We start from the raw sequence: 25476 nt of genomic DNA on the forward strand, positions 1-25476 counted from the left end.
GTGCCGGGGATCTGGGAGCCCGCCCGGAGAATGGGAAGTGAACCAGGCGGCCGAGAAAACGAGAAAATGGGGCAGCGGGATCCCCCCTCGGGCTCGGCTGGAGGCCGGGAGATTTTGCCGGGCTTGGATTCTGGGGGAGGAACGGAAGGAGCCTCCTCGGGTAGGCTTGAAGGTTGAAACCGGATTCAGCTGCGGGGGAGCCGGATCTCCCGGAGAGGGAGTTGGAGAGGACGGGGATCTCTCGGTTCCTCTAAAATGGATCGGCCGGCTGGGAGGGAGCCGTGTGAGGTTGCCTTCGGGCAGCATCTGTCTCCTGTTCTGGCGTGGACTCCAACTCCCATCTGGCATCCCCAGCTGGCAGCAGGAGGGCTCCGAACCCCGTTCCTTCGGGGGGCCCTCGCTTGCAAGGGTGGGAATGCGGCGGAGAGAAGGGGACGGGGCGGGGGTGGTATCGGTTGCCCCAGGATGTGGTTCTGCGTGGAAACCGGAGCCAAGGTGTGTGTGTGTGCATGTGCGGTTTGTGACTCATTAGACCGATCAGGCGTGGGGGTCGGCTCCGTCCACCACCTCCGCCTCCCGCTGAGGCCTTGCCGGGCTTTGCAAAAAGCGGGGCCCGGCTCCTGACTTGACACCCCCCCACTTTCCCCGTCCCTCAATTCCAGGTCGATCCTCTCGGACAAGACGTCGCGCAACCTCTTCTTCTTCCTCTGCCTCAACCTCTCCTTCGCCTTCGTGGAGCTGCTGTACGGCATCTGGAGCAACAGGTACAAAAGGGGAAGGGAGGGTGGGGGGGAAGAGCCGGGAGGGCGGCGCTTCTGCCTGGAAAGTCAAGTTCAGCGCTGCTGGTGTTGCCACGTCTCCCTCTGGCAGGGGCCGAAGGGGATGGCCTGCTCGGCAGAGGAGCGCCATTGGCTTTTGGGAAAGAGTGGTTGGTCTCAGGCTTCCTCTCCTGGGCTACTTGAGACGTTGGTCACCGCTGGTTTCCCCCTTTACTTTTAGATGCCCAGTCAGTGAAGAGAAGCCAATTTGATTTAAAACTGCAAGGTGAAAACCAGAAAGGTTTGGGCAGATCACTCAGATTGTCCTAATACACCTGGGAAAATTCTGCAGTCTCCCTCCTATATCATGTCCTTTCTGCCATATTTAGAGGATGGTTGCTGACCCAGTTTTTTTTTTTTTTTAAGAGTAAAGGAGTTGATGAAATAATTACTCCTAAGAGATTGTCATGTGTTATTCTTTAAGTTGTTCAGTTATAGGGTCAGAACTGTTGAGGTGTCTAAACAGGTTCAGTAAGGAAGGGCTCTTCTTTAATAAAGTATAATTACTCCATAAATGTCTAATTGTGATGCTGTTTGCACTGCGTTTATTAAGTTGTCCAACTAGATCTCACTGAATGTATAGGTCTTTTATGATTTTTCCCCTCAAAGATATTGATTTTTACATAAATTAATTGTAGTTGCTTGTGTCTGGAACTTGCCTGCTGCTATAGAAGCCATTTTGGGGGATAGAGCAGTCTTTTTTGTGTCTTTGGTTCAGTTCAAAACTAAAATTGCGCAAACCTGTATCATCCTGTCACCCATTAATTTGTCTCAGTTTCATATCCCCAAACTGACAGACAGTAGCTCAAGAGAAATCACGACAGAAAGTGTTCTGTAGAATCCAGTGAATTCTTTAAAATAATAAAATTATTATTGTGGGGCATGATGCAAGATCGCTTTTGTATGTATGATGTTATAGCACCTGTAGAAAAGGGTGGCAATTTGCATTGCAATGCTGGTCATCCCCACTTTCCACAGGTGCTTATGCATAGCGTCTTTTTAATTTCTTATATGCTAAGGCCTGTTTGTGTGAGCCTCCTCCTCAAAATATATAATTACTGATAGAATAGCTTCACTATTTAGGCATATGTGCAGTAATGCTGCCAGTATATTGTATAGACTTTGTGTATACCAAGAATATTAGGGAGAACAGGGATAAGCAGTCCATGACTCTCTAAATGTAGCCTCTTACTGCAATTTCTAGGAAATTGTCACTCCATAGAATAAGAAACAGTATATGTAAAATAAAAATGTAAAATAAATACTTGAAAGAAGTCATACCCAATTAGAAAATGTAGAAAGAGCTGATCTATGGAATTGTTGAAAATTAGACATGATTGAATGGATAGTTTCATCATCATATGTAAAATGATCTTATTTCTGTAAGCATCTAGTAAAACACATTAAAACAAGAAACAAGTTTAAATATTTTTAAACAAAATCTAACACTTTGAGTTTTTAAAGTCAAAGGTAACTTACCAGAGTAGCTTATTCAGTACTTGTCCATTTTCTGATTTGGCTAATACAGAAACATATTGTATTGCATAAATGAGTAACATAATTCATTTTGCAAATGAGTTTCTACATTTGAGCATGTATCTGTTATGATGGTATGTCTTAGTATAAGATGCTTGAAATTTAATAAATATCCAGTAAATTATCTTTTAATAGACTGGTCTTTGTTTCTTGTAATATTTCTAAACCTTCAGTACTCTGGCTTATCCTAGCTAGTGTGAAGGTTCGTGACTGTGCTAAGCAGTTTGGCTTCCTTCAGACTTAAAAGCAATGGAGATGAAAATTGTCCCAGAGTACTATGATACCTATTGCTTCCTGAATTCCAAAGTAGAATGGAAGGTGTAGCCTTTGTATGAATTAATATCTTCATAATGAATATTGGTTTTTTTTTCTTGGCCATCCAACCTAAATCCAACCAGAGAGGGTTGGATTAAGTTTAAACAATTGGTAAATTGAAGGACAGGAAAAGGTGACATTTAAATTGTGTATTTCTATTAAATTTTGGAGGGCATTTGAACTAGGTTACTTTGTAATCACGGTATTATATCAGACTTCTGGCATGGATTTTATCTTGATTGGATTATTGGATGGATGGTACTTATGTCAGACAGGTTTAAAGTTGAACTACCCCAGGGGTAGGATTCAACTGGTGTTACTACCGGCCCGATGATGTTTTACACGCGTGTAAAAAATCTTAAGCTTTAAAAAACCTTTTCAGCTGGACAGCTGAAAAGCGCTGGGCGCGAGCGCGCAACGTTTGAAAAGCCTCTTTTTTCCTGCCTTTTAAATCTTAGCTGTGCCACGCAAAGCAGCTGAGGTTGAAAATGCAGGAAATAAAAGACAGGTAAGAGCCCAGGCCAGTGGGTGGGCCAAACAGCAGCAAACACAGAACTGGTTCAGTGTCTGCTGCTCTTCAGAGCTACCGGTTCTACAGAGCCGGACAGAACCGGTAGCATCCCACCCCTGAACTACCCTGGAAAAGAGGTCAAGAAGGGGAAAGCATTCGTGGTGAGACTGTTCCATAATTAATGTTCGTTGGCAAAGAAAGCTCTTCCTCCAATCAATACCTTCTTTACTTCACGGGTGGAAATTTGGGAAGAAAATAACTCCAAAGCTAATGCAAGATATTGGGCCAGCTTTGTGTTGGCTAAGAATGTATCCCATCAACGTCTCAGAATGGATTCTGATTAATCCCATTTGACTCAAATACGTTTATGTAATGAGCCTAATGAAAGGTATTGTTCCTTTTTTTAACCCAGCTTTAAATTTGAAGATTTGGTACTGTTGGGTATTTATTTTTTAAATTAAATTAAACTTGTATATATTGATAAATTCAATTAAATTGGTTCTTGGTTTTTAATGGACTGCACCCCCCCCCCTTTTGTGTGTGTTGTATATGTATTGTGAGAGATCTGGGGGGATCTCTCGCAACCTAAGTAAATACAGGTCCAAAGGGAGATTGTTACTATTACTACCGTTTTTTAAACCACCAGTATTTTTAAAAATAGTTATGTATTTTACTTTCTATAATCTTCTGTACTTAACTGAATTTTTTTCTCTTTATATTCCCAGTCTAGGTTTAATATCGGATTCATTTCACATGTTTTTTGATTGTACTGCTCTGTTAGCTGGGCTTGCAGCTTCAGTCATTTCAAAGTGGAGATCAAATGATGCTTTTTCCTATGGGTAAGTGAAAAGCTATTTGTTAAAACAGTCACCTGTTGACAATAATTGAAAAAATAAACACCCATAATTTTATTACAACATGCTGATAAAGTAATCTGGGATTTGTATTTGAATGGTTAATGGAATCAGCCTATAAATATTTATTGTGGAATTTGGCTAAGGAAACATATACTATATTTCAGTAAATTTTTGCAGGAGAGGAGCCCAATCTCCAATACTCACCTTGAGTAGTTTTTTTCTTGATATTGATAACAATATAGTTAAATTAACTATGCCAAACTAATCAACTGTTACTTAGTGCTGTTGCCAGCATATTTTCTAAACCGAGAAAACATTTGGTGAGCTCCTAAAGTTTGAAGCTACTATAATCTTCCTTCAAATAGATGAATCCTTCTGGTTCTCATTCTTCAAAGCTTTTCTTCTATGTGAGAGTATTGTTCCCTACTCTGTGCGGGAGCAACAGAATGCACTTTGTAGTTGCTATTGTCCCTTCATCTAGTGTTACATAATAACACTTCTCTTTAGGCTGCAGAATTTTTCTCCTTTTATCCCTGCATTGACTTCAACTTTCCTCTTAGGGGTCAGGGTACAGAGAGGCCACAAGGGCATAGATATGATAGGGAGAGACAGATGGGTGCAGGGAATTGGAAGCAGTCCATATCTTACTAAAGTTTGGGACTGGGAGGGACCAAGACCAGAATGGGTTGGATTGGGTTGGATATTTGGCCAACCATAATAGAGAGTGCTGGGATAAGTTCTGTCATAAGTTGGTGCAATGACATGGCACCTTGCATTATAACTATATCAACTTAAATGGAAATCCCAGTCTCAATTGTGGTTATAAGTTGAAGACTACTTGTAAGCCTTATTCTCTAGTAGCTTTTAGTTGGTGATATAGAAACTACATTTGTAAAATTATGTGTGTGTGTGTGTGTGTGTGTGTGTGTGTACATGTATACATGATGTATATATTCTTTCTTTTCCTAAAACTAAAGTCTCCCTTCCCCTTTTTTATTGAACTTCTGGGGATTATTTAAACACATCCATGTAGTCTTCTAGTCAGTATTACATGGTTTGTCATCAAAAAGCACACAACATAGTACGCTTTGACTTTAAGAATTCTGAGTTCAGAAGTTTGTTTGAGTATCAAAAGTAAATTGCAGGTGCAATCTTCCCACATAAAAATCCATTCATTGTTTTACTCCCCAATAGTTATTTTCTCAATATGATGATAAAGTGATGAGCTTCATAATTGTTGTTCAATACTAGGATGTCAGTAGTCCTTGATAGCTGTACATCACATCACCAAGAGATCTACTGTTAGGCGCTGATCTTCCCTTCTGTTGATCTCTATGTTAAATGTACAGCTGTCAATTTTGGTATAAAGTAAAGGTGTGCAGTATACTTTTATTGCTGAAGGTAACATATGGGAGGTAAGAGTGAAGCCGTTGAATGTTCACCTGCTTCTTTTTTTTTTACATTGTTTTTATTTGACCAATCCATTGCTGTAATATAAGATGAAAGCTAAATGGAATGAGGAAGAATTGAAATAGTTGAAGTATTTCAAGACTAAGGAGAGGAGACTTAACTATGTACTCTTTAGTGATAAGAGCCCCACTCCTTTCTCCTTTATACTCTATTTATTTGGATAACTGATCAAACATAACTACATAGTATTTATCTTCTGTATTAGCCAGAAAAGTGGCAAGACATGAAATTAGTTGTGGATTTGCAGTAATCTAGAATGAAATTGTGTGCTTTTTTTCATCCAAGGTATGTTCGAGCAGAAGTATTAGCTGGTTTTGTAAATGGTCTATTTTTGATCTTCACCGCTTTCTTCATTTTCTCTGAAGGAGTTGAGGTATGTTTTGAAAATGAATAAAATATTTCCTCTCTTGCACAGCAAGTGTTTTTAAATCCAATTATGCTTACTTGGATGAGGTATTTGCTAAAGGCAGTCCAGATAACGTAAAAGAGAATCGCTTGATTGTGGCAGAGTATAAGTTTAATAGATAAATTAGTCTTGCCTAGTTGTCTAGGATAGGAAATGAATCAAAATGTCTTCTGGATTTGACAATACAGTTTTAAATATCTTGCAGAAACAATTGACATGAAATTCAGTGAGATTTACTTAGTAGTAATTGTGCGGAAGCTGGTAGCCTTACATACCAACCTTAATTCTTCAAGGACTATTATCCCATCATTTTTTTCCATAACAATGTTGAAAATCTGGCATTCTCAAATCTTCAAGACTTTAAAAATGTATGTAAAAGAATAGTCCTTTTGATTACACTAAATGTAAATTTTATTATGTTCATTTTACATTACAACACTTCTGAAATCCCCTCCTCATTCTGCAAAGAGTAAGCTGTATGTGATTGCTCACTGATATGCAGTGATTCATATAAAAATTACATCACGGATAGTATAATTTATCTGGAAAAAGTACTTTTAGATCAGATAAAAATATCCATTTATTCCAATGCATATCTTGTTTCTTTCTGTAGCTAATCAAATGGCTTAAGAACCTGAACATGAAAGCATAGGGGTTCTTCATTCAACTGCTCTCTGTAACTGGTATTTATAGGCAGTAAGTTTTCTGAACCTTACATATAGCCAGCAGTATCTAGAATTATTAGTTACCTTTTCATCAGGGGTACGTTTAGTGCCAATTAAAAGCCATCTAAATTGCCACCATGCTTATGTTTTTCTTTACTGAATACCAAACATTATTTATGCACTTGGTGATTATGTCTCAAATCCCCCATCAGCCTGTTTCTTGGAATGATTTGAGTTCCAATGTTAAGTGAGATTATACCGTGAAGAATGCTTAGCAATCTACCTTTGGTTTCTAGCAAAAATAACTAACATTCTGAATTAGACTGTGCTAACGTTTATGAAAAGTTGAGAAAACCTCATTAGTGAGATCTGTGTATGAGTTTCGTTGAAGCAGTTTGTTTCTCTGTTACAGAGAGCACTTGAGCCTCCTGATGTGCATCATGACAGACTACTTCCTGTTTCCATACTTGGCTTCATTGTAAATCTGATAGGAATCTTTGTGTTTCAACATGGTGGACACGGCCATTCCCATGGTTCTGGTAGGAAGTGTTACCCATTCGTTGTGTCGTTGGCTTGTCCCTCAGAAGCCTCAGAATATCTTTGTTTTGTCCCTTGGGTTAAAACAGCCATACAAACAATCACATCTCTTTAATTTAGTCAGCACAGGATAGAAGCTTAAAACTGTACAATGTCATTTGAACAAGGAACAGTTTTGATTTGATCCACTAATTTGTCTTAGAAATAAACAAAATATGAAAAAAAAACCTTTGCAGAATAATTGTGGCGCTTAAAATGAAAAAAAAAACAGTTTGCAATAATGAAGGAGTAATTGATATAGAAATGCAAATGTTTTTATTTGAATTGTACGGTGTGCTTCGAGTTATAGATAAACTCAGAATAAAGCCATGTCCCCTTCTCCCCGTCGCCTCCCCCCACGTCTTTCCATGTATCTCTCACATGTTGATTGTATTCTGACTTATTAAACCACAGTTTCCTATTGTATCTGTCCAAAACAGTGTGGTTCAGCTGGTGCTTTAAAAGTAATAAGTAAAACCAAGAGAGCTTACTGATAACAATGTAATTACACTTAAACTGTGTTAATGCATTAATTAATTTCAATTAAGGGCAATTTGCAGTCAGGAGACTACACTGGTCTGCAGACATTTTTAATATACATTTTAATTCACATTTAATATAAATATTCATGAAACTGACAAATGCCGATGCCATCTTAAAGATATCCTTTCCTGCAAGGGAGAAAGATTAGGGCTTCTAAAATAGTTGCTGTGATTCATTAATTCATCACATAAAAATAATTAGTTTTTTTTCAGAACTATTAGGTAGCTTGGGATAATATAACAACGATGCAAGTAAATAAATAAAATTCACAAATGCAGTTAAATTGTTCCAATGTAGATTTTGCACTCCCTTTAAGTGCACATATTGCCTCTTTTAAAAGGAACATCTACTTTCATGGGCACTAGAATCTTATTTGGCTCTTTCTGCTAGACTCTTAACATATGACTTTTTGGTAACAATCAAATCCAGAATCTTGATATGTATTATAGCAATAGCAATAGCACTTATACTTATATACCGCTTTATAGTGCATTACAGCCCTCTCAAAGCGGTTTACAGATTCAGTCTATTGCCCCCAACAATTTGGATCCTCATTTTACCCACCTCGGAAGGATGGAAGGCTGATTCAACTTTGAGCCTGATGGGATTCGATCTGCCAAATTGCTATAGGAGTAGCATGCAGTACTGCACTCTAACCACTGCGCCACCGAGGCTCCTCATGATAAATAACATCCATAAATTTCTTTCTGCAGGACATGAACACAGCCATTCACTGTTTAATGGGGGTCTCAGTCACGGTCATGGAGGACATGGCCACAGTCACGATTCCAAGCATGGGCATGGACATGGACATAGCCACTCCCACGGACATGAGCATGGACATTCTCACGATTATTGCCATGGTGGGTATGTGGGAATGTGCAGCAGGCTTGCAGATCTATGTGCTATATGTCTTCAAAATGAGATACCTCAATAGATACAATGAAAAGATACTAAAATCTTCCAGTAACAAAGACGATTTGAAAATTGTTGAATCTTATGTTTGGCTAGCTAATCAATTTCCTGCTGTTTCTGTAATAAAATGATTTGAAAGAACATAGTAAGAAAACCTTTGGTCTTACCCAGTTACTAGAAAAGGCTCAATCTACGTCATGCATCATAAATTTGCTCCACAGAAATTGTGATGTGGCTATATGATGCTGTGCTGTATGTATTTATTTATCATATTTAGAAGCTGCCCATCTCCCTTCTAGACCAACTTTGGGCAGTATACAAGTGAACATAAAAATATATGAAAGGTGGTAATTATAATTACACTTGTTTTTACTTTCTTTAAGATTCAGGATAGTTTTAGCCACATTTTAAAAAGAACTAGGGAAGTTTAGTTTAGAGAGATAATAAATGCAGAGGAGAGAATGGTCATTTTTCTTCTGCTTTAAATCATGTTCTTGTTATGAAAAGCAGGTGCTTCATGGTCAGTATGAATGCTGGAATAGTTAAGGGTCTAAATCTGGAATCTCATTTCCATGAATTTATTCAATAGGTTTAACTATGTACTGTCACTTAGCTAAATTTTTATGGGATTGTGTTGAAAATAATATACAGCAGTATTATCTTTCTACCTGGAAGGAAGATTATGCTAGTTGTGCTGCTGTTTATGACATTTTGGCAAGTAAATTTAATGTTTTTATTAGAGAAGGGACAATCTTGGGCATTGTTTTACATATGCAGAGCTTCTTCCCTCTGTATAACTAAACAAACGAACAAAAAAGAACCCTTGTTATGTTGTTAGGTTTAATGGTTCTTTCAACATTCTGTTTTTAAAGAAAATTACTTGGCAATATTTATTTATTTGGAGAAAACTGCTGGTAGTTTGCTGTAGCAGACTCAATTTAGCCATAAGATAATTTAGAAAACTGATAAAATGCTTATGAAACCATGAACTCAAATCAGTTGTTAGAGGTCCATGTGACAGTTATTGATTAAAAAATATATAAAGAGTAGTAAAAAAAAACTATTAAGTATCTGGGGACAAGCCAACCCTAGATTTCACATGTGGTGGTGGGGAAACCCTCATCCCTGATGAGTTGAGAAGACTGAACAGAGAAGGTTGTTTGAAGAAGATTGCCTGGGGCAAAGCGATAAGGGGCTTTGGAGGCTAAAACTAACACACTGAATTGTACTTGGGAACCTACTGATACACTGATATATTCATAGTGTAGCTTTAGAGCAGTGTGAATCTTTGTAATATCACAAGGTAAATCTTTCCTGAACTGTTGATGTTAATTTTCCTGTCATATTAATTTTCACTTACTATACAGTATCCTGATTGTAATTTGGCTTCTTGATTTTTAATCTAGTGATTGACTATACTTGGATATTGGGCACAGTACTTTTCATTTGATTACAAAAAGATGCTTTCACATGCACAGAAGCATGAGCACCACAGCTGAGTGTGATTCATTAAAGCAACTGCTTAATTTTCCAAAATTGATTTGGCTAAAGCAGAAGCCTCCCCTTGCTCCTGGAAAAAGATGTGGCTCTTTGCAACTGGGCTTATTGATTCTTTAATGTGAATTGGAAATCTACCCAGACTTATTCACTAGCTAGAAATTCTGTTTCTGTAATCTGTTTATTAGACAATAAGCCTTTAAGCATAGTTGAGACTACATTGCACCTCACTTTCTCTGCTTTTTTTTATCTTATATTAAATAAGATGTAAAAGGTTTGGAAATTTCTTGCATTTTGGAGAATTTAATTTTTAACTTAAATGCTTCTTGGTTTCTTTTGACTAGGAAGGTCTGGAAGCTGTACTTGAAGTATACAATATGATTTCTTGAACAAAAGCCACATTGAAAGGATAAATGCCTTTTTTCTTTGTACCATTTTTATAGATGATCAACCTATTGAGATGGCTGCAGGATCCAACAAACAGATTTTAGAAGGTATGATATAGATACATTGTGTTAAATTTAGGCTGGTACAAAACAAAAGTATAGTATGCATTTTGGAGAAAAATCTAATGGCACACATCAGATAAGATTACTCATTGAGATTAATAACAGATATATTAATTTCATTGTTAAATTCTATTAATGAATTAAATGAATTAATAAATATGCAGTTTTATCTATTTCCAAGCTAACGTTCATATATTTGCAAGTTGGTGATGTCTGTCTTTCAGAATCCTGCTAAATTCTATCAAAGCAGTAAGCTTTAAATTAGTTGTTCTTTTCGTCCTAAAAGGTACATGAGCTAATATATAAAAAAATAATATATTTTTAAAAGAATATAGACTTGATTCCAAAAATACATTAATAAATGCTACCAAACCTTGAGATACTTTGAGTAACCTTTCAAGTAGAAAAAGATAAATAAAGCAAACAGAAAGAACCTGGGGAAAACTCACAAAGATTTTAGTAAACGGACTTTTATTTAGTACCACAAATATTTTACAGTCTTAGGAAAAGTACGATTATTTTAATGCCTAAGTATACTGAAACTTTTGTAGAACCAGAACTTTTTTCTGATTGTTGTAATGTAGTAAATCTTTCACACCACTAACAAGTAGACTAGTTCTGATTTGTACTTCTGATTTTCTAGCACATTCATTCTTGTTTCAGCTTCTGTTGTTAATATTTTAAGCTTATAATCAACATTGTTATAAATTACTTCCTTGTAGCTTTATGTATTGCATTTAAATTATCATTTTACAACTTCACAATTTTCAATTTGAATTTACAATTATAAGCCAGTGATTTTTACTTAGATCTGTCTATTATCTTATAGAATTTTCATTAAGAATAGTGAAAGAGTAGTGAAATATAATACAAACTAACCTTAAAGAAAACTTTAACAACTTCTTTGTTTCCATTTTCCATCTCTAATCTAATCAAATCCATAAAAGTTTAGCTTTCAGTCCTGCTGTTAGCAGAAGGTCTGTAAAGTGTTGCCAGAGGTAGCAACATGACTTGTTTTAACCTTGATCAAATGCACCAACTTTATAAACCAACTTTTAACAATCTTAACATTTAATTCATTCAAATGTTGTCATGCGATTGGATTTCTTTTCATTTCTTCTTCGTCCCATCACACAGATTTCTTCAAATATTTGACAAGCTCCTTTTGTAAACTGACTAGGAGAAAATTACCAAGTTATTCTGTTGGTTTGTCATTGTATTTCCCCTTTGAATGTTAACGTCTCAGGCAATTTCTTTTGTAGATTCAGTGAAACATCCTTCTTTAAGCCATTTTCTTGTCCTGTCAATTTAAATCTACTTTCAATACCATTTCTATCTTGTCAGTTAAAAGTTTGTTCTACACCTGTCAATTCTTTAAAACACCTTTTAAACATAGTCTGTTTAGAAGCAGACATCGTTACTGACATTTTTGATCTTGTAGCTACTATTTTCTGATTTCATTCTTCAAAAGTCTCCTTCAGTCTCTGATAGCTGAGAGCTGATCCTGTCTTAGATGATCCTTTCCTTACCTGCAGAAGTTTTTTTGGTCTAACCTCAGTTTCTTGGTCTTTGTTGAAGTTGTTGGTTCCAACTTTCACAGAGCCTTGTCAGTATTTGATTTTTTGAAGTGTATGTAGTGTGTGTGTATGTGTAAATTAAAAAACTATTTTCTAATCTGCAATTTCACTATGTGACTGCAGAGGGTGCTAAATGATCTTCCTATACAACTTACGTACCACACATTTTTCTTGAAAACCTCTGACTTGCTATGTCATATAAAAAGACTAACTTGATTGTTGTAGTTTTATTTTTCCCTGATTAAATGACAGCCCACATAATAGCATTTTTGCCTTCAGTTTATCAGTAGGGAGAAGGGACTGTATTCTTTATTTTTGAACAGCTATTAAACAGTTTTTTTTAAGAGGGGGAATCCATTGACTTTGAAACTTTCTCAAATCTGCAAAATATACTGTATAAGAAATTAAATACTGCAATTTGTCTGGAAAAAGAATGTGTGGATGGACAGGGGAAAAAATCCAATGCCTGAAGTACATAGGGGGTTATGAAAACTGGCAAAACGTCTTTGCCAAGCTAATTAATTCAAACAAACAAACAAACAAACAAACAAAAAAAACCCCAAACACTCAGCAACCGTTTGCCAGAAGGAAATTTTCCTTCTTTGTGGTATTGCTAATAAAATATTTGGAGATGTGCACTGTAGATTGCATTATTTGTTGCAACCAATTGTACGCTGGATCAAGTAACTTGTAAAAATAATTACAAAAAAAATATATTAAGTTCTCAAAAATTATTTCAGTTATGAGACAGTTGATGAACAGGTGATCTTTAGAGGGATATGAGAGAAATTTGTTTGAGAAGTTATTTCAGGACTTGCGTTTTTAACATATCTATTCCAAGAGTCTTCCAGATGGCTTTCTATTGAAGGAGAGCATATGAATAATGGTTGCTATGACAAATGGTCCCTATAAAAGCTACTGAATATGCATCTACTAATTTATTTACCCTACTGATGAAAACCATATATTATTTACATCAACTGATAATGAAGAGTGAGGTAATTTTCCTTACTAATGGAGTCTCCTGCCTTTTGTTAACTACTGAAAGACCCACCATCTACTTTTCACTTTAGAAAATTTTCAGACTATCTGATCATAACTAAGGTTGAATAGTCACAAGGGCCTATTAACAATGTTTCTCGTTTTTTTGCAAATCAGAAAGAAAAAAAAACATGAAGTAGAAGTTATTTTCATGCCTTGCCTTTCAGCCTTGAAAATACTCATAATAAATGAAATACAGATACATACAAGTAGAAATAAAATGTATGCCCATTTCAATTTAAAATCTCAGTCATATATATTAAATGCTACTGAGATAATTTAATAATTCACATGATTAATTTGCAACCTTTGATTCTTACAAAATAATCACTTATTACTCCCTATCTCTATAAAATATAAAGAAAATCTTGAAAATCATATGAATTTTTATATTTATTAGTTTTTTTTGGGGGGGGGTAGAGACCACAAATATCATAATGTGTCCCTGCTTCTGTTGGTAGCTTTCTGATATGGGCTTGGAGTAGTTATTGTTCTGAAAATACAACAACAAAGGATCCAATAATAGTCAGATACTAGCTATATGAGGAACATTGTTAATGTGTGTTAAGCAAATGATGACCTAGAGAACTGTTATCCTCTGGCCCTTGGTTTAAAGTCTCTTTGAAAACTTGATCTTGGAAATTTTTTTGATACCTTTTACTCAATATGTATTTTCTTGCAGGTGTATTTTTGCACATTGTTGCTGATACCCTTGGAAGTATTGGTGTAATCATATCTGCACTATTGATGCAGAACTATGGTTTGATGATTGCTGACCCAATCTGTTCGATGCTTATAGCTCTGCTTATTGGAGTAAGGTAAGCATTATAAAGAGTGAAAATTTAGAATAGCAATATTTAGAATGGTAACAAATATCACTGCCCTTGTCACCTGTTCCATCTGTAACAATTCTATTTTAATTACTTTGGTAACCAAGGTTAGCTTAAAGAATCATCAGTATTATTTTTTTCCCATATAGTTTTTCTCAAGTGTTTGAGTCACAGCTGAGTTATATGTTACTGCATAACAGCATTGAACTTCATTTTTTCCCTTGGTAAATTACCACAGTTTTTTTGAAGAGAGAGAGATGAAGAGAGAGAAATGCATATATGTATATTTAGGATATGTAAATTGAATCACTTTTTTCCCTTAGTTTACATATCGCAGGAAAACCGTCCTGTTAGAAATCAGTTTTGCTTGTACAAATAAATTATATATATTTTACGATTGCAACATTTCTGACTCACACTGTGAAACATCTTCACGTTATGGTTCATCTAAGCATTCTGTTGTATTACTAAAAGAAGCAGAAAGGCCTCAAATTCAGTGCATCGTAGTTCGCCTTTAATTTTCTGGACACCATAGGAAAATGGTTATACACTTAACAGATTTCCTTTAGTATGTGAGGTCACTTTCTATAGTGTTTATGTAGTATTGTGTTTAATCAACAAAGCAGTAGAAGTGATTTTATAGATACAAAAATCATTAGATATTCTGGCAAGGATTTCACCAGATTTATCATGCATATCAAAATGCATACCATTCAAAAATGGGCAGAGCTATCCTTGTTTTGGGAGAGATTATAATCTGGGATTTCAAGACTTACCCTAGTACTTTGTTATGAAATGTAAATAAGCTAATAGGCCCTCTTCTCCAATAACAAAAACATGCATAACATTTATCATATTTGCTTGACTTTGGGTTATTTTTACTAACACTAACAAATATTGGTTGTCGTTGCTTTACTTTTGCTGAGCAAGAAAACCTTTTCTGTTTTGAAAAGCTAGTGACTTAAAATAGTCACATTTAAATGTGCAAGTTCTCCAGAGACTATAGATATACTGTTACATGCCATGGTAGGTAGTAATGCTAAAGATACATGAATATATGTGAGAGAAGCTAAATCCAACTATCATGAATGTGCATCACTAATATTTAATAGCTTATCAAATGATCAATTAGTGTCATTACATCCTATGGAATTGAGAGTTTTGTCCATTGCAGTTGAATTCATGCTATAATAAGCAACATTGTGATTTGAGCTAAATGTCTGTGGAGATTCCCACTCATCCACATCACGGTTGTCCCAAAAGTGCAGAAGCTTCTTAGATGAGAAGCAAAACGTCTTCAAAGAAAAATCAGAAGCACCTTTGGGACCAGATGGCTGAGAATCTCCAGAGACATTTAGCTATACATTATGATTTGCTTAGAGCAAATTACAAAGGCACCGGGATTTTTTTTTAACTTAAAATATATTTTAATAGATACATTTAAACATTTTGTAAACTAGATACATGAGTGCAAAAATTAATTTCAAATGACATTCTGAAACATAAATAACGATTTGAAGAATACAATATTGATGATCCATTCTTGCTCCTTCGCTAGAGGAAGAAAGCAGTGGAAAACTGATTTGTACAAAGTAACGCTCAGAAGTCAGTGATCATGTACTATGCTAAAAGCATCTTGTTAAAAATGTGATTCTTTTCTAAGTTGATTATGATTTTAAAGAATCATAACTCTTTCCAATGAATATAAACTACTGCATTACAATAGGTTTCAGGGAAAGTATGCTCGCATCTTTTCCCATGCCCTTTTAATTTGAATTGTGCAACATTCTTGGGAAGGGTATAACAGTGGAGAATTTTAGATTTAGAGAGGATCATGTTAAAAATGTGTTCTTCCTCCATTTTTCCTAATTCAAGCATTGATAAAGTAGAATTTTATAATGATGCCTTTAAAAATCAACACACGATTGTTGTATGTTCTTATGGCTTGAGCTTCTTTCAACAGATATATATGAAGTTACTTTCAGATAGTAGATAATACACTAATATACAGGAGAATGCATTTTGAAAAGTTGAATTCATGAAGCTGAGTATGTGAGATAACAGAGAAACCTGCAGTTATTATGGTAATACTTTTAATAGTTGTTAAACCTTAGCCTGTTAGAATCCAAATAAAAACAGCCAGATTCAGTAATTTTGGGTCTGAAATTCCATGTTGCAAATTAATTTTTTGGTATCTTGCTGGTATTTGGTGGCTTTCTATTTAGAAGATTGGTGAAACTGTTTTCCAGTAATGCCTGGGTATTGCCATTTTAGTATCAAAATGATTGTCATTCATTTTCATGAGTTGGAGAAATAACCTATTGGTCATGTATAAGCAAGAAAAAGGCAATAATAATGAGTGATTGCACACATGATAGAGGAAGACCTGAAGAAGAAGAATCTCCAGTTTCTTGGCTGCTAATTCTTATAAAAGGGCAATCTAAACAGGTGAAAAGGAAGAGCTAGGCAGCCCCTCTCTTCCACCTCTAGCTAACATTTCTGTACTTCTGAGCTGTTGAATAGAAAGATGTTCCAATACTAAAAATTCTGCCTAGTTTGTGAGTCCATCTGTTTAAACAAAGTTTGGGTGAATCGGCCTTCAACTTAATTACCATTATGCTTTGATTCTGGTGACTTCCTGTACTTTGATAACAGGGATTGGTTTAAACTGTTCATTATTACAATTTAATACTGAGAACAGTGAGATCACTGCTTCTCCAGCAAAGCATTTCCAGGCTGCTTAATAGAGACTGAACATTTGCTAGATCATAAATTCCATTTGGTGTAAACATCAGACTCAAAAGTGCTGAACCACACACGCCTAGTGCTGGACATGTGGCATTTGGTTTTGCAAATTAGAAAGAAGGTAGATTAATAGCATAAATGAGTAAGTAGAAGAGTTGTGGTGCTGAACTGAGCACTCTTGGCAATTGAATGTGAGGATTCCTTTGGAAGGATACTTCAAGTGAAAACAAGGGCGGTGCTGATACCCTAGATGTCTGGAAGAACATGTCTAGAATTGATTGAAAAATTTAAAAACAATTTCATTCTCTATACACTTTTGCACCAATATTTTAAAAATGGCTGAATTTAAAGTTCGGCATCCAAATTAAATCCAAGTTGAGAAAGATACGTCTCAATTCAAAATAATAATACTTGTGGCTCTTCATTAGTTTTCTATTGCAACCTTTGTTCAGAAGCTGAGTCAGTGGCCGGCAGCAGAGTCAGACACTGGGGAGGAATATGGGCCAGTCCTGGAGTCTGGGGAGGGCTTGAACGAGGGATCTGCATCTGACAAAGAGATGGGGCCAGGGTTTTCTGAGAGGTATGTGCTGACTCCAGAGCCTCTAGAATCTGACATCAGCGAGGCAGAGGAACAGGGGGAGCTTGTGCAGAACTGCCAGAAGGCAAAAACAGTTGAGACAAACGGGGCGACTTGGGAGTAAGGCTTGGAGATTATTGGCCTGTCCCATAAGATATAAAGGAGGAGCAAAGAGAAATGAGCCTTTGCAGGAAGCAACTTTGTTCATTTTGGTTGGTTTAAACTCTAAAGCTCCATGTTGACTTTGTGCTTCATTTGGCCTTGTACAGTTTGTGCTTCATTTGGCCTTGGCAATTTAGTTGGTGGCAGCAATTCAAGGGAGATAAAGGAGGGTGCTTATTAGCCTTATCCCGAAAGACTGTGGCAGTCTTCTGTTGAACTATTCATAAACTGTTTGGGACTCATTATGGGCTGTGGATGCATATAATTCACAGCCATTGAAATAAAAACAAATGTTTTTGGGAACAGCACGTGATTGTTACTGTCTCAGGAAGTCTTGGTCAGAACAAGGTGCTGCTCCAGCTATTTTATCCTACAAAGTCCTGTGTGGTAGGTTAGGTTGAGAGACTGGCCCAAAGTTATCTAGTTTTCATGGCTCTAAGGGGAGGCTTGAACTGGCCGTCCCTGCGCCGGGTCCAGCATTTTAACCACTACACTAGTTCTCTTTTGTCTTTAGTGAAACTTCCTGATTCAATGATCATGGTGATTTTACAAAGGCTTGTTTTGTGGTTATAACAAAAACCTTTTCAGATGCAAAAAACTAATGAGAAGATATTTTTATCTTTTGCACATCCAGGATTCACTATTGGAAAAAGGTAACAAAAGAATCTGAATGAGCAAAATGTAAAATATGTCGCCACCTTATCTTATGATAAATCACTACTCCACACACTAGTTTTGGGAAAAAAATACTAAATATTATAAGTAAAATTAAATTGGAAGGGCATTTTAGCTTCCTGGCCAACCATTTGAATGATTTAGTGCAGCCTTCCATAGTCTGGATGCTTGAGTAGTCAGCATCCCAGAGAATTCTGGAAATTAAAGTCCACACATCTAGATGACACCTTGATTGGGAAAGCTGCTTTAGTGAGAACACGCTTAATCTACCATGGTGGAGTAGGACCTAGTTTTTATGGTGAATTATTAGGTTCCCACTTCTGTTTGCACAGTAGAACTTGTGTGTGTGCGTGTGTGTGTGTGTGTGTGTGTGTGTGTGTGTGTGTGTAAAGGAGGAAGTATATAAATAAGATCAATTTGGATGACAGAATATCAATTGTCAGGAGAATTAGCCCATTTGGATCCAAGACTAAACTTTTACCTTCACTGTGCTTTCTTATCTCATGCCTAGCCGAAGTGATAGATTATGCTTTGAATAACTTAACAACAATATCATTGAAACAACTTTTTGTGGACCATCTATGGCAAGAAGGGAGGATACGTTGTTTCATAGGAGGTAGTAAAAATATTATTCTGGAAGCTGTCACAGAATGTCTGTCCTATTTTTACATGTATCATTTTCTGAAATTCTGAAGTGTGATAGTTTAAGGATTGATTCACCAGAACACTTTCTCTTATCTTATTCTATTGAAGATTTCTCTTTTCTGAAATTGAAACTTGATAGGGTTGTATCCCTTGGTGTTCATCTGGCAAAATAGTATCTGTCATTGCAATTTAAAATAAATGTATTTATTTGTGATAGCTGTGCTTGGGAAACGTAAAGATTCATATTGCGTTTCACTTGTTCTTTTTATTTGAAAACATAATAGAAAGGTAGTAACCAGAAGCACATAAAATACATTGATTTGGAACTCAAGTGTTAGAAAATGTATTTATTCAATTTTCTAAAGATGTGTCCTAGTTCTTATATATTGCTTTTGTAGGGTTCATATTGACATTTTTAAATCTTGGTTAATTGATTAAGAATTCTAGCCAAGCTGTTCTGCCATTTTAACAACATAAAATGGGCAATAGCTCTGCCTATTGCTGTAATAGCTTCATTGCTGGTTCACCCCTTGCATCAAAACTTGATTTAAAACTTTTAAAAATCAATCTTTTAGATTAGAAATAATGTCCATCACAGAAAAGGAATTTGTAAAGAGTATGCAGTGATGGAAGTTGTGGGTAATAGGACACTTGATTCCGAATGCCAATTGCCTAAAGTCGGTGTTTCACTTTAGAGTCAATCTAATTTTCCTGTCAAGACTCTCAAGTGTAATACATTTTAGAAACAAGAAGTTTTTCTTATGTATTTAGCTGGTGGTGGAATGATCTAGCTTGAAAGAAAACTATTTTGGAGTTTAACAGAGGCCTGTTTTTAATACAGTAGAGTGGTGGTTTTTCCTGTGTAATCAGGAGAAATTGTTTTCTTAAAAAAATCTGTGCCATGTAAATTGCTCATCTTAAATTTCCATTTTTGGTTTGGAAGTAATGGCTCATTCTTTTCCACATTCTCCACTTTTTTGATTTAAGTCTGAATTTGTATTAATACATTCCAGATATATTTGCTGTGATACATTGGTGCCTATAACAGCAGAAATAGGCTTATAAACTATATGCTACGTGCCATGAAATATTTCAACTATTCCATTACATCCTTATGGGCGAAAATCTGCAGTGGAAAACTCAATGGAGAACTATATTAATATAGTTGCTCATTGCTGCAGTTTGGGACGGGGGCTGCTTATGGGAATCTGAGAATGTACTATGGCTGCTTAGTTCAGTATCAAACAATGACTACATGAATAAACATGCGGGTGTATTACATGCAAATATTTGGTTTAGATATCACCCTAAGCCACCATATGTGCTTTTAGCTTAGCATGTACCAATCTTGCCATGATAATGTCTTCCTCTTCTTGACAGAGATAGTATTTGCTTTGTTTTGTTACAACTAGTGTACTATTGTAAGAGATGGTGCCCACAGAGGGGGAGTTGGTGTGATGGATTTCTGTGAAGTGGTAGTTTCTCAGGAAGGAGGGAGCACATTTCCAAAAAAGGGAGTGAGATAAGAGATAGCACAACTAAAAGGCAGGATGGGAGTCCAAGCAAGAGAGTAAGGATAGTCATTCATTAGGGTGAGAGTAGTAAGGTTTACTCTGCAGTAAGGGTTTAGTCTGGCAAGATTCTGTCTACTGTGTTCTAAACAAATAAAGAACTGAATTCTGGCTGGGTTGCTATTTGTCATTCTTGGGCTTAGCATAACAACTGTACATTGAATTTACGCTGTACTCCATGTTTTAATTCTTCATACAGATAAACTTTAACAAATAATTATAATTGAATCTGGAATTACAGTGCTAAGTTGTGGCAGTTGTTATGCGGGTCGCCATGTGACCATTCCCAATTTTATGACTTTTTTTTAATGATAGTCATTGAACAAATGAAGCAGTCATTAACTCAATCCATTTTAGCTATTGGGCGTTTTTTGCCGGAAAATGCAAGTAAACATCAGTTTCTGGCAATAAATGTCAAAAATATAGTAATATAACAGTGTTGTCTTTATTACCTTTGTCCAGATTAAGTGGCCCATTAAGCCAAATTTAATAATTGAAAATAGGATATCTGAAATCCAGATTCATATCTCTTAAGAAATATATCCAGATAGAGCAAAATATTTACCTTGGCATTCTTTAGTGTGGCTTGGATAAAGTATAAGTAATAACAAAGAGAAATTACAAATATCTACTGTCTCACATTTGTGGTTTTGCAGCACTCATGTGACTATTAAAAAAACAATTTTTTATCATTTTAAAATGTGACTTTACAATGGAGGAGTTTTACTTACACAGACACACACAGACACACACTTTCTTGCACAAAAAGCTGAAATTAACAGTAATAACACTTAAATTTAGGCAATTTTTCCTTCCTGCTTTTTGCCTTTGTTCATTTGTCTGATGATTTTAATCCTTTTCAGTATGATGCTCTGTTCCATTGAATAGGACTGGAATAAAGAAGGGTAGGCACAAAGTATAAGGATTACAGTTGCCATTTCATTGTCCCTTGCAGGGCATGGCTGTCTTCCCACCTACTTACTGTACTCCTCAGATATTATTCCAGTTCACACTTAATTTAATGTGTTGAAATATTTGCTTTATTAGGCTAAATAAAGTGGAACATTTCTCCTTATTGTGCAAGGTGCTTACTTGAGGAAAGCCACTATTTTTCTTTCATTTGCATTTTAATCATAGCAGTAGAAGAATTCAGGGATTCCTAGAGCTCACCTCTCCTTTGAGTCATACTGTTTTAATTTCTACCCTGCTTTTCTGCATACATGTGCTCCAAGCAGTTCATAGGGTGATAGCTATACAGGACAGGAATGTTTCTCAGATCTTTATTAAGATAAAAGTATTATCCACTTTGGACTTGTGGGCATATTTGGAATTTTGACAGCATCCTATAGATGTTCTTTTATGTGGGAACTTTCATGTGAACAAAATGGCTGCTCCGAATAGACATTACAAAACACCTTTGAAAGCAAAGGCAACTTTAGTAAGTTCATTCTTTCATCAGTGCATCTACTCTCTCAGGATGCTTTCTTTTTCTTGGTAGTGGGCATAACCATCAGCACATCATTGTAACCGTTATTATTTTTGTCTTCTAAGAATGTCAGTGAAAGGCCAAAGCTCACCATTTGCTTTGTGAGCTTCCTTCTTGTTTAAAATAAAAAGAATCTAAAGCAAAATAAAATCAAATGGACAAGGCAGATATCTGTAGCTATTATGTTGGAGATCCAGGTAACACACAGCATGGAACCAATTCACCCCCAAAACATAGAACAGCAATACAAATAATTCCTTTGATATATGAAAATAATATTTTAAACTCTGGAAAAGTGAAATCTCCAAGTAGGGCTTGATTGTGACTTCATGGCCACGCCTAAATATTTTTCCTATATGGAAGTGGTTTACCATTACCTTCTTATGGGATTTTTTTTTTTTTTGACTTCCCAATCTAACTATAATTATGGACATTTCCTGTTGTCTCCCATTCGGTCCTAAACTAGAGCCAGCCTTTCTTTGCTTTTCAAGATCAGCCAAGGTCAAGCATATGAGTAGTATAAACAGTTACACCACAATATCCGCAATATTATCAGTTGTTTAAATATGTAAGCCACAATAGCATCTAATATAACTTTCCAATGCAGTCATATATTAATAAGCAGCATAACCACCAGACTATTATTTGCAAGTGCCAAATGTAGCAACCAGATTGCTTATAGCTCTTGTTAAGATTGTTGTATGTAGGAATAACAAAAGAGTCTTTGTTAAGCATTGCAGATGGGCTACCTATGTGTTTTCTAAAAAAGAAGTTTTACTTCTTTTAGATCTTTTAGGTCCTTATAGGACAAATCAAGCCTTACAGCACCCATGACCTAGATAATCACAAAAAGCTTATATGATCATCTAGAATAGATAAAGAGTTGTTTTTGCAGTTCTTTGTTTCTAAAGGAATAATTGCTCTGATTCACTTTTCCCATGTTTCAGCTGAACTTCATTTTAAGTTTTCTTGTATGGCTCTACTTTTATGGTCTCCCTGAAATGTTATTAAAACTAAGAATAAAATAGTTTATTGCTGAGGGTAAGTCTACCCTCTCTTGGATCCCACTAAACCTTCCATTAACCAGCTGGCTCTAGAAAATCTATATTTTCTTTTCTTTTGAAAGAGAACACACTTGCCTTCATGTCCATGCCATGATAGCCATACATTGATTAGGCTACTTGGATTAAAGTCCTCCTCTGTTTTGATAGTTGTGGGAAACCACTTGGTTGGCTGGCAATCAATAATCTCTTAGCCTTATGGAGTTATTACGTCTTTATTTGGTGCTAAATATTCATTTATATATCACCTTTCTCAAGAGAAAGTATAATGTTGATGTTGAATGATTAATTTCCATTACGGACAGACTTCTAATGGGAAATTTACAGCAGAACGTCAAGGAATAATTTTCTCATTCTGTTTTGAAAAGAAGTATTATGAGATATATAGAAAGTAAATTTTGAAACATTGAAGATATAACTTTTCTGCCTAAGAGCTATGTTTTTAATTCACTTTCTTTCTACTGAATATCATTTAAGACTTATTTTACCCTTATATTTCTGGCCTGAAGTAGAATTAAAGCTATGATAGTAATGAAGTGTTTCAATCTAGACAGGAAACTACATAGACTTTTCATCCATTTTATGATGTTATTAGAAAATTTCAAACAGCCTTCTGAAGATTAGAACAGAAGAGAATTCTTTATTGGCCAAGTGTGTTTGGACACATGAGGAGTTTGTCTTGGTGCAGATGTTCTCAGTGTATATAAAAGAAAAGATACATTTGTCAAGAAGCATAAGGTAGAATACTTAATAATAGTCATAGGATACAATAAGCAATCAAATCATACTAGGAAACAGTCAATAAAAATAGGATACAAACAACAAGGTTACAGTCATACAGTCATAAGTGGAGGAGATGGGTGAAAGTAAGGATGGGAAGATTGATAGTAATAGTAATGCAGTCTTCGTAAATAGTTGGACATTGTTGAGGGAATTATTTGTTTAGCAGAGTGATGGCGTTCAGGAAAAAACTGTTCTTGTGTCTACTTGTTCTGGTGTGCACTGCTCTATAGCATCATTTTGAGGGTAGAAGTTGAAACAGTTTATGTCCAGGATGTGAGGGGTCTGTAAATATTTTCACAGCCCTCTTTTTGACTCGTGCAGTATACAGGTCCTCAATGGAAGGCAGGTTGGTAGTAATTGTTTTTTTCTGCAGTCCTAATTATCCGTTGAAGTCTATGTCTGTCCTGTTAGGTTGCAGAAACAAACCAGACAGTTATAAGGGTGCAGATGACAGACTCAATAATTCCTCTGTAGAACTGTATCAGCAGCTCCTTGGGCAGTTTGAGCTTTCTGAGTTGGCGCGGAAAGAACATTCTTTGATGTGCTTTTTTGATGACATTTTTGATGTTAGGTGTCCATTTTAGGTCTTGTGATATGATGGAACCTAGAAATTTAAAGGTCTCTATTGTTGATACTGTGTTGTCTAGTACTGTAAGAGGAGGTAGTATGGGAGGGTTTCTATCTAAGACTATTGGGGAGTCACGCCATTTGATCCTAATCATTATAGTACCAAAATGATAAAATGTGTATCATGATGTCATGACACACTCCTTTTGTATTTGCAGGTTGATATCAGACACACATACATGTGTAGTGAAGTTAGCATAACAACATCAATGTGTGTTTTGTTGTGCATCCACACTCCACAGATACCTGTGGAGAGGTCAGTATTCCCGATATTAGAGTGATAAAATTCTCAATATTCTGAGCAGTGCAACTGTATGGAATCTATGATTCTAAGTCCTTTATCATGGGAATTGGGTGTTTCCCTGATACCTCAATATGCTCATTTTACAGCTGCTGAATGGAGCCTCTAAATTGTTTCCAAATGCTCCCTGTTTGAGCTCTGGTAAAATCCCTGGGTTCTCTTTATTTCAAGAAATGCAGAGAAGGCTGTTTTAAACAAGTCATTTAATTATGGCTGAACATGTACCTACTAATTTAGTTCTGTGATCGTACTTCTTGTGTTCTCCCCTACTTGCACCCCTTTCCTTATTATTTTGGATTATAAATTTAAAAAATGTCTAAACCAGAAACAAAAGCAAGTATCTTTTTTAAAAAAATGTATATATTCTCTATTTTGACAGTTGTGTTAGCTAACTGGCCCTAGAGAGCCATCATATTTTTTTTCCTATCAGTATTGCCATTTTTGTCAAATACATGAGTCAAAATTGAGTTGTATGTTCCTGCATAGTAGATCTTCTTTTTCACCCATGAGAAATTACCCTAGTTAGTATATTGCTTGAGGGAAGGGGATCGCTATTTAGGATATGTAAATGATCACTTTCAGCCTAATGTTTTGAATACAGGAAGTCCTCAAATATAGCCACAATTGGAAGTGGAATTTGTGTTGATAAATGATGCAGTCGTAAAGCAAGATATTGCGACCACATTGCTTAGGCAACTGCAATCCCGGCACTCCCGGCTGTTGTTGTTAACCAAGAATATCTCTTCATCAGAATGAACTTAATTCCAGCATGTTGCA

General features: G+C 36.0%; 1 protein-coding gene across 1 annotated transcript in view; it reads left to right on the forward strand.

The window, feature by feature from the left end:
- The window catches only part of SLC30A7 (solute carrier family 30 member 7), a 32626-nt gene that overhangs the window by 362 nt on the left and 6788 nt on the right, over positions 1–25476 (forward strand). Inside the window, exons 2-8 of the mRNA XM_026700405.2 lie at positions 663–764; positions 3906–4019; positions 5793–5880; positions 6991–7117; positions 8411–8560; positions 10553–10603; positions 13919–14054. Of these exons, the coding sequence (XP_026556190.1) occupies positions 663–764; positions 3906–4019; positions 5793–5880; positions 6991–7117; positions 8411–8560; positions 10553–10603; positions 13919–14054 (768 nt within the window). The remainder of the gene's footprint in view (positions 1–662; positions 765–3905; positions 4020–5792; positions 5881–6990; positions 7118–8410; positions 8561–10552; positions 10604–13918; positions 14055–25476) is intronic.

This window comes from Pseudonaja textilis, chromosome 3 (assembly GCF_049901715.1).
Source record: "Pseudonaja textilis isolate UNSWEBS1 chromosome 3, rPseTex1.2, whole genome shotgun sequence".
In the NCBI taxonomy this organism is placed as follows: domain Eukaryota; kingdom Metazoa; phylum Chordata; class Lepidosauria; order Squamata; family Elapidae; genus Pseudonaja; species Pseudonaja textilis.